This window comes from Bicyclus anynana, chromosome 12 (assembly GCF_947172395.1).
Source record: "Bicyclus anynana chromosome 12, ilBicAnyn1.1, whole genome shotgun sequence".
Classification (NCBI taxonomy): Eukaryota; Metazoa; Arthropoda; class Insecta; order Lepidoptera; family Nymphalidae; genus Bicyclus; species Bicyclus anynana.
This window is the reverse complement of record NC_069094.1, coordinates 14,139,398-14,154,184: the sequence shown is the minus strand read 5'-3', so window position 1 is coordinate 14,154,184 and position 14,787 is coordinate 14,139,398. Positions and strand designations below refer to the sequence as shown.

The following is a 14,787-nucleotide window of genomic DNA, read 5'->3' as shown; positions in this document are numbered from 1 at the left end:
TCATCTTAGATTGCATCATCATTTACCATTAGTTGAGATTGCAGTCAAGGCAATCAAGGGCTAACTTGTAAATAATAATAATAATAAATATAAACGAAATAGGTAGCAACACAATTTTAGGACAGAAGAAATACCAAACAATGAAGTCTTAGGACTCTGCCAACAAGCAAGAATTGATTTGTCGGTACACCCAATTACAAAAAAAACCAAATAAGTAAAATAGTGAGCAATAATGGAAAACCATTTAATTTTTTCCTTTCAGAAAACACTAAAGATCAAACGACGACGCGAGCGAATACTCTCTTTGATGATGCAGATGACATACAACGACAGCTTAACAACGAAGCTCACGACAAAATGATGTATGGAAAGGTACCAAAGGTTTTTCTTAGTTTTTCTTACGCCCGCTATTATCATGGCTCATTGAAGAACGATCTTCGGTTCTGTTATCAGTCCTATACAAACATTGCGTTCCATGAACAGTCATGCGTAAAAGCAATAAATATCTAATACCTGCAAAAACCTCCGAAGATATTTGTCTAGTAGGTATTTCAATAAGCCTTTCAGAAATTGCTTTTGGAAAAGCTGGTAAAATACTACATTATTCCAGTGTTTGAAGTGTTAACCACTCAATTTACAGCGTTAAGACCGGTCGTACCCTTATATGCTGTTGTGCGTGACTATCGCGTCCCAGCAGTGTTGCCAACTCCAAAATTTCCGAGTCCCTATACTCTTAATCAAAAGTCGCTAGAAAGTCGCTAAAACTAACTCCACCAGGAGCGGATCCACGATTTTGTGTGGGAGAATTTTGTCGGGACAGAAAGGCGGCAGAATATTAGGATAGGTAAAAAAAAACATAAATAAATAATTAAATAATAATTAAGTACCTAAACAATTTATAAGTGCGACAACATACAATATCTATCTTTTAATTAATTATATTCTCATTTTTGTTACAACAAGTTATTTATGTGATTATAAATAACTCGTTGTTTTAATCACAATTTACCAAAATTACTTAAAAAAAATTTAATATTAAAATATTTTTTGAAATATCAAACGGTAGGGCTGTTATAATTTGTACTCCAAAACTCGCCAGATATATGTCAAAACTTTATTTTAGTCGCTAAGACCTGAGCAAAAGTGGTCAGTTCTAGCGACGAAGTCGCTAAATTGGCAACACTGCGTCCCAGGCATGACGTCTGGACGTATGCTCTCTCCCAATCGACTTACAATTTATAGAGGAAGCCCGAAACTGGTGCCAGTGACTAAATAGTTACGGAGTAATATGTTAGCTTTGTTTGGACCTACAAGGGCTGTTAAGGAGAAAAGTACAATTTCAAAATTTTCAAATTACTTTATTCATTCATTCACTTAAAAGCTGAACGACATTGAAATGCAGTTAGTATTTTTAAAATATGTCGTTTAATTAATACAAATAAAAGTAAAATAAAGTGATGAAAATTCTAATATCATTATTTTGGAATGTTTAATTTAACTTAAAGCTTTCAAAACGTGCAAACATTAATATTTCATAGCAAATTATTCTGTTGTCAAAAAGATTTTAACATTATTTAATTAATAATTCTAATATTCAGTACTTCGGTGTTTTGATTTAAGGTCATAGCACACATAAACACTCGGAAAGTCACCGTAACTGTTAGTATCGCCTCGCCTTCAACCGGCGTCGACACGGCTACGGCTAGACGATGCCGCGTGCGACTTGCCGATCGTAGACGGATGGCGAGGCGGTGAACCAAGAGACGAGCTTGGGCTTGTAGAGTCCTTTTCATGAAAGAAGTCCCGCAGCTAAAACCTGAACTAAAATTGACAGCGCCTTACATAAATGACAATAAGACCGCCATTACCAAATGACAATCAGCGCCATTAAAACATTAGCGCTGCGTCTGGGGGACTTCTTTCATGAAAATTTTACATAATTATGTATTCGGTGGCTTGGTTACGGCTGAGAGCGGAGAGCGCGTCTGGTAAACCGTATGCTTCTTCCGAAGCGAGGCGAATAAACAAAGAATAATTGCGGCTCGAGGTGGTACGGTGTCGATCCATTTCAGAATTTATATGTGTGCTACAACCCTTACTTTAGCTGATGTTAAACACGTTCAGGAATGTACAAATTAATAATTATTCGAGAGATGTTCCGTATTTAATTACCGTATCTGTTGATACAAATTTTGTTTTCTCAGTAGGTATAATGTAATTATCTCCCTTATGATAAAGTTTTGTTTTGATTGTACTTAACCTAAAACATATTAAATTAACATACATATTTTTAGCAATTACTCATAAAAACTAGAAATAGTTTCTACCTCTTCGTTGATGCTTCCACCATCCCATTAATGACTGCTGTCTAGCGGTTAATAATGATTGGTCAATGTTTAAACAAAAACAAAACATTTTTATATGGCCAGACAACTTAATATGCAAAAATAAAAAAAATAAAACCACCAGCTAACCAAATAAAGATCAGCATAAAACTACAGCAAACTGCAGCGTGGTCTCTTTTCGGTGAGAGACTTTAAGTGTGTGAAATAACGGACGTAATAGACGGTTTCATGATAGAGATAAAATTCTGGAACTGAAAATAGTCCGAGAGCAGGTCGAAATTTTTGGGTAGTTATTTGATGCAAGCTGGATAAGAAAGACCTGGATAAGTAGTAGGTCTAAATCAGCCCCTTTATACAAAGTGAACAATCAAGAAAGCGATCTGGAGTTTTATTTTTCTGTCTTTAAATTGAATATTTAGTGGGTAAAAAAGAATAAATTAAGAAATATATTATTTTATAACTGTTCTATTCTTTTATGAGCTGGTCTTTAAATTTGCTTGCAAAAATATCTTCCAAGAAAAACTTAAAACGCTAGACTGAAATATTTATTTTTTACTCTTTAAATATTCGATTAAAAGTTAAAAACATTTCAGATTGTCTCAAGGGTATTTCTAAAAAGTCGTTACTTTGGAGATATAGGGGCTTATTTAGCGCCAGAGCCTCTAGCTAGGTCATAAGTTTAAAATAAAAAAGGTATAGGACAAATTTCCTTTTCAAATAACTTCTCAAAAATGTCCACTTGCACGTCAGCTAAAACACTCATACTTTTTCTTTTATTTCAGCCAAAAACAGTTTGGATTTTGCACTTCCCAACGGAATACCCAAACGGTCACACCACGCCTTGGTCACGACATGCACGAGAATTCGTAAGTTTAATGTTTTTAACTTAAGTGAATGATTGGTTAGAGCCGTGATAGCCCAGTGGATACGATACCTTTGCCTAGATTCCGGAGGGCTTAGATGTGAATCCTGTCCAGGGCATGCACCTCCAACTTTTCAGTTATGTGCATTTTAAGAAATGAAATACCACGTGTGTCAAAAGGTGAAGGAAAAACGTCGTGAGAAAACCTGCAATATTGGCCTAAATCCTCTCAGAATGAGATTTTTTTCTATTTTAACCACCCACGCAAAAGCGGGGTGGTATAAGGTTGACCACTTACGTGGTACCACAGTTCTTAAACTATTTGGATGCAGTTTTTAAAAATTTGTTCTTGAGTTCTCTGTAGGCATTTTTTATGAGACTTGTAAAATTTCAGTAATGTACAACTTACAAAACTTTCAGAATGTAACGCAGTTTGAAGAGGCTTTTCGGAAAAAAACCAAAACGACGAGACAACCTCGTATGTAATAAAATTATTTTACAAGCTATTGTTTAATTTCACTTGTTTTAAGTTATATTTATCTCTACTAATATTGTAAAGCTGCAGAGTTTGTTTGTTTATTTTTTTGAACGTGCTAATCTCAGAAACTACTGGTCTGATTTGAAAAACTCTTTTAGTGTTAGGTAGCCCTATTTTCAAGGGAGGCTATATATTATCCCCGTATTCATATGATAACGGGAACCACGCAGGTAAAACCGCGCGGGAACAGTTAACTATAAAATAGTTATCAATGAAAATGAAAATCTTAAAAATATTATTTTTAGGAGCTTTATGACAAAATAAAATGTCATTTACCTTGATTTTTATCTACCTATAAAACCCTTTTACATATTTTACGACAATATTATTTTTTATTTCAGATAAAGAATTAATAAAACACTGGGATTGGAGCTATAAAGGTAATAGATTACTATGATTTATTATTATCTTTACATTGTTTACAACGAAATCGCTACTCGCATTTGTATGCTTATACAGGGTTACTGGAAACGTATAGCGGTGGGGGGCGGCTTATAAGGGGTGATAGTAGGGATGATTAGCTATCAAATTGTATTAGGTTACATGAGGCCAAAATGTAGTGATTTCGAAAAAAAAATATTTTCTATTTTTTTTTTTTTTTCAAAAAATGTGGGGTTACTCTACTTTCAGAGTGGATTATAAAACAATACTTACGTAGGTATTTAGTGGTTGTATTTGGTGTTTTAAATTGATTGGTAACATTATTAGGTAGGTACATTAATCATAACACAAAAAAACACAAATGTCGTACCGTTTTAGAATCATGACTTGAGAGAATCTAAAAATATTAAAATGTTCTTCTGCTTCTTCAAATGCATATTTATTCTCATGCATGCAGGTTTCCTCACGATGTTTTCCTTCACCGTTTGAGACACGTGATATTTAATTTCTAAAAATGCACACAACTGAAAAGTTACAGGAACCTATACCCCCCGAATCGAAAGCAGATGTCATATCCACTAGGTTATCACGGCTCTTACTGGGCTATCACGGCTTTTCGGTCATGGAATTTAATGGTAGGTTTTTTTATTCTTTAGAAGTTAGCCCTTGATTACAATCTCACCTGATGGTATGTGATGATGTAATCTAAGATAGAAGCGATCCAACTATTTACGAGGTGGATGAAAATCCACACCCCGTTCAGTTTCTACACGACATCGTACCGGAACGCTAAATCGCTTGGCGGTACGTCTTTGTCGGTAGGGTGGTAACTAGCCACGGCCGAATCCTCCTACCAGCCAGTCTCTCCATGATGTGTGTCTATTACAGATCAATACGTATGGAAAAAACACTTCCCAGCGTGTGGCGGCCGGTCTCAGTCACCAGTTGACCTCCCAGCGATGGGGTTGATAATGACCAGGGGGTGCCGACAACTCACCTTTCTCAATTATGATATTATGCCGAAAAGTATGACGTTGAGAAACAATGGAAAATGGCGTAAGATTTTCCCAATAATATTTTGGCTAGACTTAGAATTCGAAGCACTTTATATATACGTATAAATAAAGTAATAACATAAAGACAAAGATACATATTACAAAGATACATATTGTTATGATAAATAGTCTTCAACACTTGTTTGTTGACGTCACCCCATGTCAAACAGTGTCAAATTTGTTCACAGACCTTTATCACGTTTAATGGATGCTTTAAACTACAATATAAGTATTAAAAGTATCTATTAGTGGCCGATCCAGCAATTTTGCAGCCCTTTACATACACCAAAAATACTTTTTTTTTATTATAATTATAAAATTATTATATTGTTAGAATCAATGATAATTTTATACTATAGATCGGTTACGTCCCTACAAAATCACCGCAAAAAGTGATCCGAATAATAGGCTACAACACTGAGCACACACATGCACAATTTTGTCTTTAATTCCATTATTTATTTATGTATAATGTAGTTTTTACACTTCCAGAACACACAAATCGACATTGTAGACGACATTTAGGAATCATTTGTTTAAATAACGTTCATTGTTGCCCACAACTAACATCGAAATGTGGAAATTACCTCTTTTGAGCGCCTCATTTTTCATGACCTAGTAACACATCTAACAGTATTTAACATCGTTGATTAGAATAGTATAGATTTTTAGTCTACTTTGTTATGTATAAATACTAAAAAAGTTAAAGAAATAAAATATGTCTGCTGGGGATGGGAGTAAGTCAATGGGAATAAGCCACTCCACAGCGGGGCTAAACAAGCATTTCAGCCTATAGGGGTTAAAGTAATTTTGTTTTTTTTAATTCTTGTCTGTTACGAGTACTAGCCTACAATAAAACGGAGGAGGTTTTATTCGAAAATAGAATCATTATAGGTAAGGCCCTGATTGTTTTGAAAAATAAATAAAAAAACTTTAAATTGAAATGAAATGCAGTGTTCTTGTCTGTGGAATGCGTTCATTTTTTTATTTAATTTTTATTGAGTTGCAAATAGAGCGAGATTTGAAGACATGGGACATCCTGTACGGTGTAATACCTTTGCCTTTTACTCATGTGAAAGAAAAATAAAATTAAAAAGCGAGAATTTTAAACACAATTGCCATGAATAATCCATATTTGATTTTTTAAAGAAATTCATTGTGAATTTTTGACCTTAATTTACATGTTTTGCAACATTAATTGTTATGTCTTCATCTAGTGAGAATAGTGATCCTAATTTGGAGATGGATCAAAAAAGACTTGCAAATGAAACACCTACTTACGAAAAAGTGGAGAAAAGAACAACAAGTGCATTCACTTACGGATGGTGTTTTTGAAACAATTATCTCCCATGTTTACCCCTCATACTCATTATTTAACTTCACAGTAGTCGGAAATTAAGTATCCGGGTAAAAGCATCTCCCCTAACATCTAAAGTTGTAGCACCTACATTTAATTTTCAAATAAAATAAAACATTGAATACTGTACCGAGTTATTTTATTTTCTCGCAATCGTAGTGAAAAGAATTGTGTAACACGTGGGGCTAAACCCATTACAAACTCGGTATTTAGGAGTCCCTCGCCCTTGACTCGTGCCCTAAAAATACCTCGTTTAAAATGGGTCCTTTTAGCCCCTTATATAACAATCTACTATTTTCGCACTTCATTTTTGCCACTCTGGCCAAATGCCCTGCTTGGGCAATTTGCCCTGGTATCTACAATATACTTTGGGTGGATTTTGTAGGTAATATTAAGGTAGGTAAGGATTGAATTGAATTGGCCACATTTGAAAACTGACACTAAAACTTTAATTCATTCCAGTCGTCCTCTACGGTAAATGGGAATGTTGCCATCAACCCGTCGTTTACGGCGGCGCGGCGCACAGCCGTCGGTACGTGTTCCACTCGATAACCCTCCGCTGGCCCTCGGAACATCGTATAGGGGGTGTAATGTACCCCCTGGAGAGCCAGGTCATACATATATCGGCCGAACACAAAACATTGGAGGACGCAATCAAAGCAACGCCTCACGACGCTCAAGCGATACTTGGAATCGTGAATTTTTATAAGGTACTTATTTTATTTACCGTCTCAGAAAAGTATTTAAAGGGATAATTTTTCTTCTATTTTTAAATTTTCTCATCACACTTACTTCTTGACAGTTCTATTCGTAAGAATACAATTTAAGTACCGCGCACTACATGTCCACGACCATGGCCATGAAGCAATGCGTTAACTAAATCCATAATGAACGACGCGCACTTGGTCGCACCGACGGTCTTGACGGCCTCCGTGGCGCAGTGGTGTGCGCGGTGGATTTACAAGACGGAGGTCCTGGGTTCGACCCCCGGCTGGGTCAATTGAGGTTTTCTTAATTGGGCCAGGTCTGGCTGGTGGGAGGCTTCGGCCGTGGCTAGGTACCACCCTACCGACAAAGACGTACCGCCAAGCGGTTTAACGTTCCGGTACGATGTCGTGTAGAAACCGAAAGGTTTGTGGATTTCATCCTACTCCTAACAAGTTAGCCCGCTTCCATCTTAGATTGCATCATCACTTACCATCAGGTGAGATTGTAGTCAAGGGCTAACTTGTACAGAAAAAAAAACCGACCAATTGGCCGCATACTGGGCTAGCACGATTGTTTCTTACGAGTTGTGTTGTAATCAAAAGTATAGTTTGTTATGAGCATTCGTGCTCTTAGTTCTGTGACTACAAATGAGGCCTGACAAGCCAGTATTTCGTGGGCAGAAGAAAACTGAAGTAGCCCGAATTATTGGCGTCTTCACCGGTTATGGTCGTGACCGCAAAACGATCGCACGGCCATCTAGTGTGCGTGGTCCCTTAGAACTGTAAATTAACGAGAAATATGTAGAAAATATTTTGTTGATGAATTTAAAATTTCATTTTCACTATCATTACCTACTCGGTTAATAGCGTTATTTCCCGCGGCATCTACTAAAGTACCTAATTTTCAAAATGATATAATTCAAATGACAATTTTAAATCTAAATGTAATGTCCAAAGCTACTACCATGTTTATCTATACTCATATTATAGAGAAGTGAAGTCTGTGGTGTTGTAGACTTGTATAATCTTTAGATCTACTTGAGCGATTCTGAAAAATCTTTTACCACTAAGAATACACGTTTTTTGTGAGTACCATAGACTATAATTTATCCGGAAACGAGTAAATGCCCCGGACTGGATTTGAACGCACACCCTCCGGAATCGGAGGTCATATCCACTGGGCAATCACGACTCTCCTCTCCGCGGCAAATGAAAGGCAAATCTCAGTAATCATAACGCAAATCAGGATTTGAACCCAGGACCTTATCATCGGAAGTCACAGCCTAACTGGACTAACGAGCCAGTTATCTCAGTAAAAAAATTAATAAAATGTGTTCGTGGAAAAAATAATTCCATTATCATTTTCAACTTTTCGGGTATATTAATTAATAATTTCACTCAAAAATGTTGGTCCATTATACATCCAGTAATTTCAAAGAAAAACAATTTTCCTATAAAGTAAAATGTAAAATGGCCGAAGGCAAACAGTATCCCTAGAGAATATGTTTAATTAATTTGATTCGATACTACTAACCCGCCCTAGCATCGTACGTATATCTCAATTATTTTTGTGTTTTGTATGTAAATGTTCCTTCTTCAACTTTTTACCATAGAACTGCCAGGCATCAGGTCTGCATCCATAAGTAGTTGATGTCCTCTGGACACGTACGAAGCATTTGGGATATTCGTTCCTGATCCGCACTGTGAAGTTATAGAATGCTCTTTCAGCTTCCGTTTTCTCTACCACCTACAACATGGGAATATTCAAGTCAAGAGTGAATAGGCATCGTCTAGACAAGCGCGATCATTTTCGCTTACTATAAAGCATGATTGTTAGTTAATTTCACCCAAGCGCTCACTTAAATAATGTAAAAAAAATGTGGTGACGTGGTAAATAAGAAAAAAATATGCAGACTTGTGGACGCCCGCGACTTCGTTCGCGTGGAATTCAGTTTTCAGTTTACAGTATGCTTCAATTGTAATTTTTTGCGACATTCTGAACAATTATTATTATCACAACCATTACCATGAATCACTCAGCTAAGGCTTCGAATACTAAAAAATGTATACAGATGATCATTTGTTATCGATACATAAGTCAAGTGATTAACCTACGAGTAAACAATCGGATAGGTATTATGTCATTCCCATACATTTTTTCAGAGCCGTGATAACCCAGTGGATATGACCTGTCTCAAACGATGAAGTAAAGTCATCGTGAGGATACCTGCATACCAGAGAATATGTGAAGACTGCCAATCCGCATTGGGCCAGCGTGGTGGACTATTGGCCTAACCCCTCTCATTCTGAGAGGAAACTCGAGCTCAGCAGTGAATCTCCGAATATGGTTGAAGCGTTAGCGTATATAAAAAGAGAATCCATGTGTAATATAGCTGGCGAGATGTCGTGTTTTTCTCCGTACCTACATTTATATTTATCGACAAGTTAACGCTTCGCTGCTGCTGCAATCTCATGTAGAGTGACTGTGCAATCTAACATGGTACCTAGCACATTAATTTTGAAGAAGGTAGGTTTATTACCGGGTAGGGATACTTTGAACTCAATACTTTGGAGCTGCCCCCCCCCCCCCCTCCCCTGTCCTATGCATTCTGTAAAGTTACCGCAATGTGACATCGTTGGTTTCCATGGCAACTTGGTTGTAAGTTGCTTTCTAATTTTGGAATTCTATAAATATAAATACGTTCGAATTACAGGTACATTTAAAAACAGGTGTTATTGACCTGTTAAACTAGGCGAAATATTAGTCGACGAGCGTAAGCTACCGTACAAATAGTTTTATGACTATTTGCAATTAATAATATTAATATTTGCAATGCAGTGCCTAATCGCACTCACACATTTCAATCCTAATGCGGGCTACAGACCTTCAGCTTAACTGTTCAGTTTTATCCAATCGGAAAAATCTTTTGAACTGAACAGTTCGATTGAAAAGTTAAAACCCGCTCTGTAGCCTGTATAAGCTCGCCAACCGACAATTGAAGCAAATAGGTAGGTATCATAGATTTAAAGAAGAAATCTTGTCTTATAAGCAAAGATGTCTTTCTTGCCTCTAATGACTGAATATCCAATATCATGCTAGAAGTCTAAATCTAAGTCGCGTAAGACAAATAGACGCGGCTTTATACTTTCTTTTGTAATAAGTATCTAGTGATTTGCGCCTCTTGACAGCTTTGAGTTTGAATTTGTAATTCAAGATCTTACTAACTTTTAATGAAAGATGCCATTTTAGATCAAGTAATCTATTCACCCAATCTCAAATTTTTCTTGTTTATATCTGAGTTTATATCTGTAAAGGTCATTTTATTTTTACAAATTTGTATTAATAGTGAAGTGTTTTGAACTTAATTGAATATAATAAATGTAATGTTTTTTTATTCTTTACAAGTTAGCCTTTGACTACAATCTCACCTGATGGTAAGTGATGATGTAGTCTTAGATGGAAGCGGGCTAACTTGTTAGGAGGAGAATGAAATTGTCGGGTGACAATCTCACGTGATGGTAAGTGATGATGTAGTCTTAGATGGAAGCGGGCTAACTTGTTAGGAGGAGGATGAAAATCCACACACCTTGGTTTCTACACGTCATCGTACCGGAACGCTAAATCGCTTGGCGGTACGTTTTTGCCGGTAGGGTGGTAACTAGCCACGGCCGAAGCCTCCCACCAGCCAGACCTGGACCAATTAAGAAAATTTCAATCTGCCCAGCCGGGGATCGAACCCAGGACCTCCGTTTTGTAAATCCACCGCGCATACCACTGCGCCACGGAGGCCGTCAAAACTACAATCTCAGTGCTAACTTAATCTACGGAACCCTACAGTGCGCGTGGCCTGACACGCAATTTGCCGGTTTTTTTTAATGACTTTGATTTAAATTTTGAAAAGATAAAACTGTACAGTTAAATCTGCGCAGTTATAAAACTGTAGGACCTCTTATAATGACTCAAAAGGTCTAGTCTAGATTTTACTCCAATTTAGGTATTTTCTGTTCCATTTCGATCTTTTGATCCGTTATTAATTATTATTCAATCAAGCTGTCTAGCATGATTGGGTAAATCCCTACATACATCAAATGAAACTTTCGCATGTAAAATGTATTTAGTACAAGTACCTACAATACGTATTACTATTTGTATTAGGCCTCCGTGGCGCAGTGGTATGCGCGGTGGATTTACAAAACGGAGGTCCTGGGTTCGATCCCTAGCTGGACAGATTGAGATTTTCTTTATTAGTCCAGGCCAGGTCTGCAAGCAAAGACAAAGCAAAGACAAAAGCAAAGACGTACCGCTGAGTGATTTTGGGGTTCTGATACGATGTCGTGTAGAAACCGAAAGGAGTGTGGATTTTCATCCTCCTCCTAACAAATTAACCCGCTAACATCTTAGACTGCATCATCACTTAGCATCAGGTGAGATTGTCACGGGCTAACTTGTGAAGAAAAAGTCGGTTAAATTTTTATGTTAAAAAGATATTATTTATTTATATTTACAGTTTAGTAACGAAACGCAACACGGATTGGAAGAGATACTACACGTGGCTAAGAGTTCTCGTGACATAGATGTCAGCATGCCACCGATGCCATTGGCATTCTTGAACCCCCCGCTGAAAGAGTACGCAGGATACCAGGGCTCGCTCACCATGCCACCCTGCTCTGAAAATATCTTGTGGCTTGTTAGAGCCAGAGCGCTGCCAGTTACGAGGGTACGTACCTTTATTTTTTTTATATCTACAAGCGGACGCCCGCGATTAGACCTCTTTAATCCGGCACTGTCGCAAAATCCATTCTTAGCGTCTATTAATTTTTAACTATCTCCCGGCCAAAGGGGAATACAACGTCGTACCCGTGAACCCAGGTATAAAAGTATGAGGAGATGATAATATGATGTATAATCAAGGATTTGGTTAAATACTTCGTTATCAACCCATATTCGGTTTACTGTTGAGCTCGAGTCTCCTCTCAGAATGAGAGGCGGTTAAGCCAATAGTCCACTACGCTGGCCCAATGCGGATAAGCAGACTTCACACACGCAGAGAATTAAGAAAATTCTCTGTTATGCAGGTTTCCTCACGATGTTTTTCCTTCACCGTTTGAGACACGTGATATCTAATTTCTTTAAATGCACACAACTGAAAAGTTGGAGGTGCATGCCCCGGACCGGATTCGAACCCACACCCTCCTGATCCACTCGAAAGCAGGGGTCATATCACGGCTTAATAAAAATATATTTCATAAAAAAAAACATTTTTGTCACTCTTGTTAAAAAGTTTGCCGGTGTACCAAACCAGCGAAGTAACATTTCAAGCTGTTACTTTTATCTGTTACCAACTAGCTTAGTGATCAAGAGACGGGACAAATAAACCAATCATGAGTCTTCAAAAAACTCAGGCTGTATTGGTCGATTTCTTGTCCCCTTTGCGGACAAGCAAAGATTAGGATGAAATTAAAGATAACTAAAAATGTCGTAAAACGTTGAACTTTTTAAATTACCAAGATGTTTTTAGATAATTGCCGGGTGGTTAGGGTAGGCCAGGGCCAGAAATAGGCAATGGGCATTTCCTTTTTATCCTTGGGGTGTCAAGCGGTTTTTGATGTTTTGTTATGAGTGACCTTATATATTATATTTAGATTAACTATTATTGATTTACTACTTGCGGTGTGCGTACGCAAAAGCAAAATTTTAAGAGATTTAAAAATTTGTAAACATTCTTGTAACAATTTTGTCGGCATGCCACTAAAGCTTCATTGACATTGACATGCTTCAACTTAAAGGATGTCTAACAATGCCGCCCTGCTCTGAAAATATCTTGTGGTTTTTAGGGCCTTAGCTATGCCTGTTCTGAGGGTGAAACCTAATTGTTATACCTACTGTTTTAAGCATTTATCACCTACTTGCGTATTAGCGTAGAGTAACTTTTTTCTAACCTGTAAAATTAATTGCTGTTAGTTAATCCGTGACTGATTATTTTTTTGTACACTATACAAGTTGATGTTATAAAAACTACGAAGACAAATACGTTCTTAATACTAAAGATAATCAATCAGACGGCTTACCTAACGTGTTGTCCAAGTCACGGGGGTGTAATAGGCTAGTTAGCGTTTTATGTAAATGTTCTTAAATTGGTCATTATCGTTATAGATTGAAAAAAAATAAATTATCACTATTTCTTTTAAACGTAATCACATGAAAATTATAATTTCATAATATTTTTTGACAATACGAGCCAAAACGCCTGTCGGCCATGATGGTCTATATTTCCAGTTTTATGATCATCCTTTACAAACGGAGAGTTTGACAAAAATATTGATTAATGAATATTTTAATTTAGACTTTTAGCACATGAAGTAACATTGTGACGTCACAAAATAGACGACAGCGTTTTTGACGTTTGGAAATAAGGAATCCTTAACTTCTATTAATCAATATCGATATTTTTCGGACCCATTATCCATTACTACTCACACGAAATTAATATTGTTTATATTAAATTTGATATGAGTCAACTTCTACTACAACTATTATAACAACAGAAAAGCTCAGTGTTTGAACCCGAATAGACTAACCACTAGATCAGTGTTACTCAAACTTTCGGCTTTACGAACCTAAAATTTCCAAGTGACAGCGAACCCCTAACTAATGACAAAAGAAAAAAATAAATTTGACTGTTTGAAATGTCTTTGTAATATTAATGATGTGGGTGTGCTTGTTTCAGTTCGCAAATGTTTTCAATTGAAGTAATAATTTTGGACAATTTTAACCTTAATTCTGACTTGGTATCAGTTATCAAGCCACCATTACGTAAATATTGTCACGAACCCCCTACCGTCGAACAACCTAGGGGCTCACTATTACGCGTACCCCACTATAAGAAACCTTGTACTAGACAAACGAGGCACTTGGTCTAAACACAATTTTGTTTACAGAAAATGATGGATATCGTGTACAACAGGATAAGTGAACCAGCGCTCAGAGGAACATTCATCCGACAACCGCAACCACTTAACGACAGAAAAGTGTACTACTTTCAATAAATAATACATATAATATTGTTTACTATTTAAATCACGTCATTTGTTCATTTCATAAAAATACACATGATAATAATATGATGCTGTAAGAGGACCCGCAAAGTCTACACTGTGACGCAGAAAATCGCTAAAGTTTAAACTCATTTTTCATGGACTTTATTATATGAAAGACGTACAGGATGGCATAGACATCTCTCACATTAGGCTAGCAGTTAGTCGTTAGCCGAAGTCTAACAAAAACTAGTTTGTTAGCAGATAGTTATGCGGCTACGATCACGACCGGTCGGATGTACGCCATCTGTTGATTGTGTCAAAAAGTTTTTCTCCCTCTCTATCTACAATATTGTGTTAGATAGAGATAGACATATGCGATTTCGAACCTTAGTTTGTATTTTGGTTGTATGTTGGATAAGTATGTGTAGACAATACTGGACCGATCTGAAAGATTGTTTTACCAATAGAAAGCTACGTTATTTGCGAGTGTCATAGGCTATGTTT

At 36.8% G+C, this 14,787-nt stretch overlaps 1 protein-coding gene across 1 annotated transcript; it reads left to right on the top strand.

Annotated features, from left to right (window-relative positions):
• Positions 1-266: 266 nt before the first annotated feature.
• Positions 267-14,292, top strand: LOC112050634 (carbonic anhydrase 9-like). Its single transcript, XM_024088937.2, has 8 exons — positions 267-372; positions 3,128-3,211; positions 3,628-3,685; positions 4,087-4,125; positions 5,015-5,182; positions 7,001-7,248; positions 11,754-11,963; positions 14,185-14,292. The coding sequence occupies exons 1-8, from the start codon at positions 358-360 to the stop codon at positions 14,290-14,292; spliced, it is 930 nt and encodes a 309-aa protein (XP_023944705.2). The 5' UTR covers positions 267-357.
• The last annotated feature ends 495 nt before the right edge of the window (positions 14,293-14,787 follow it).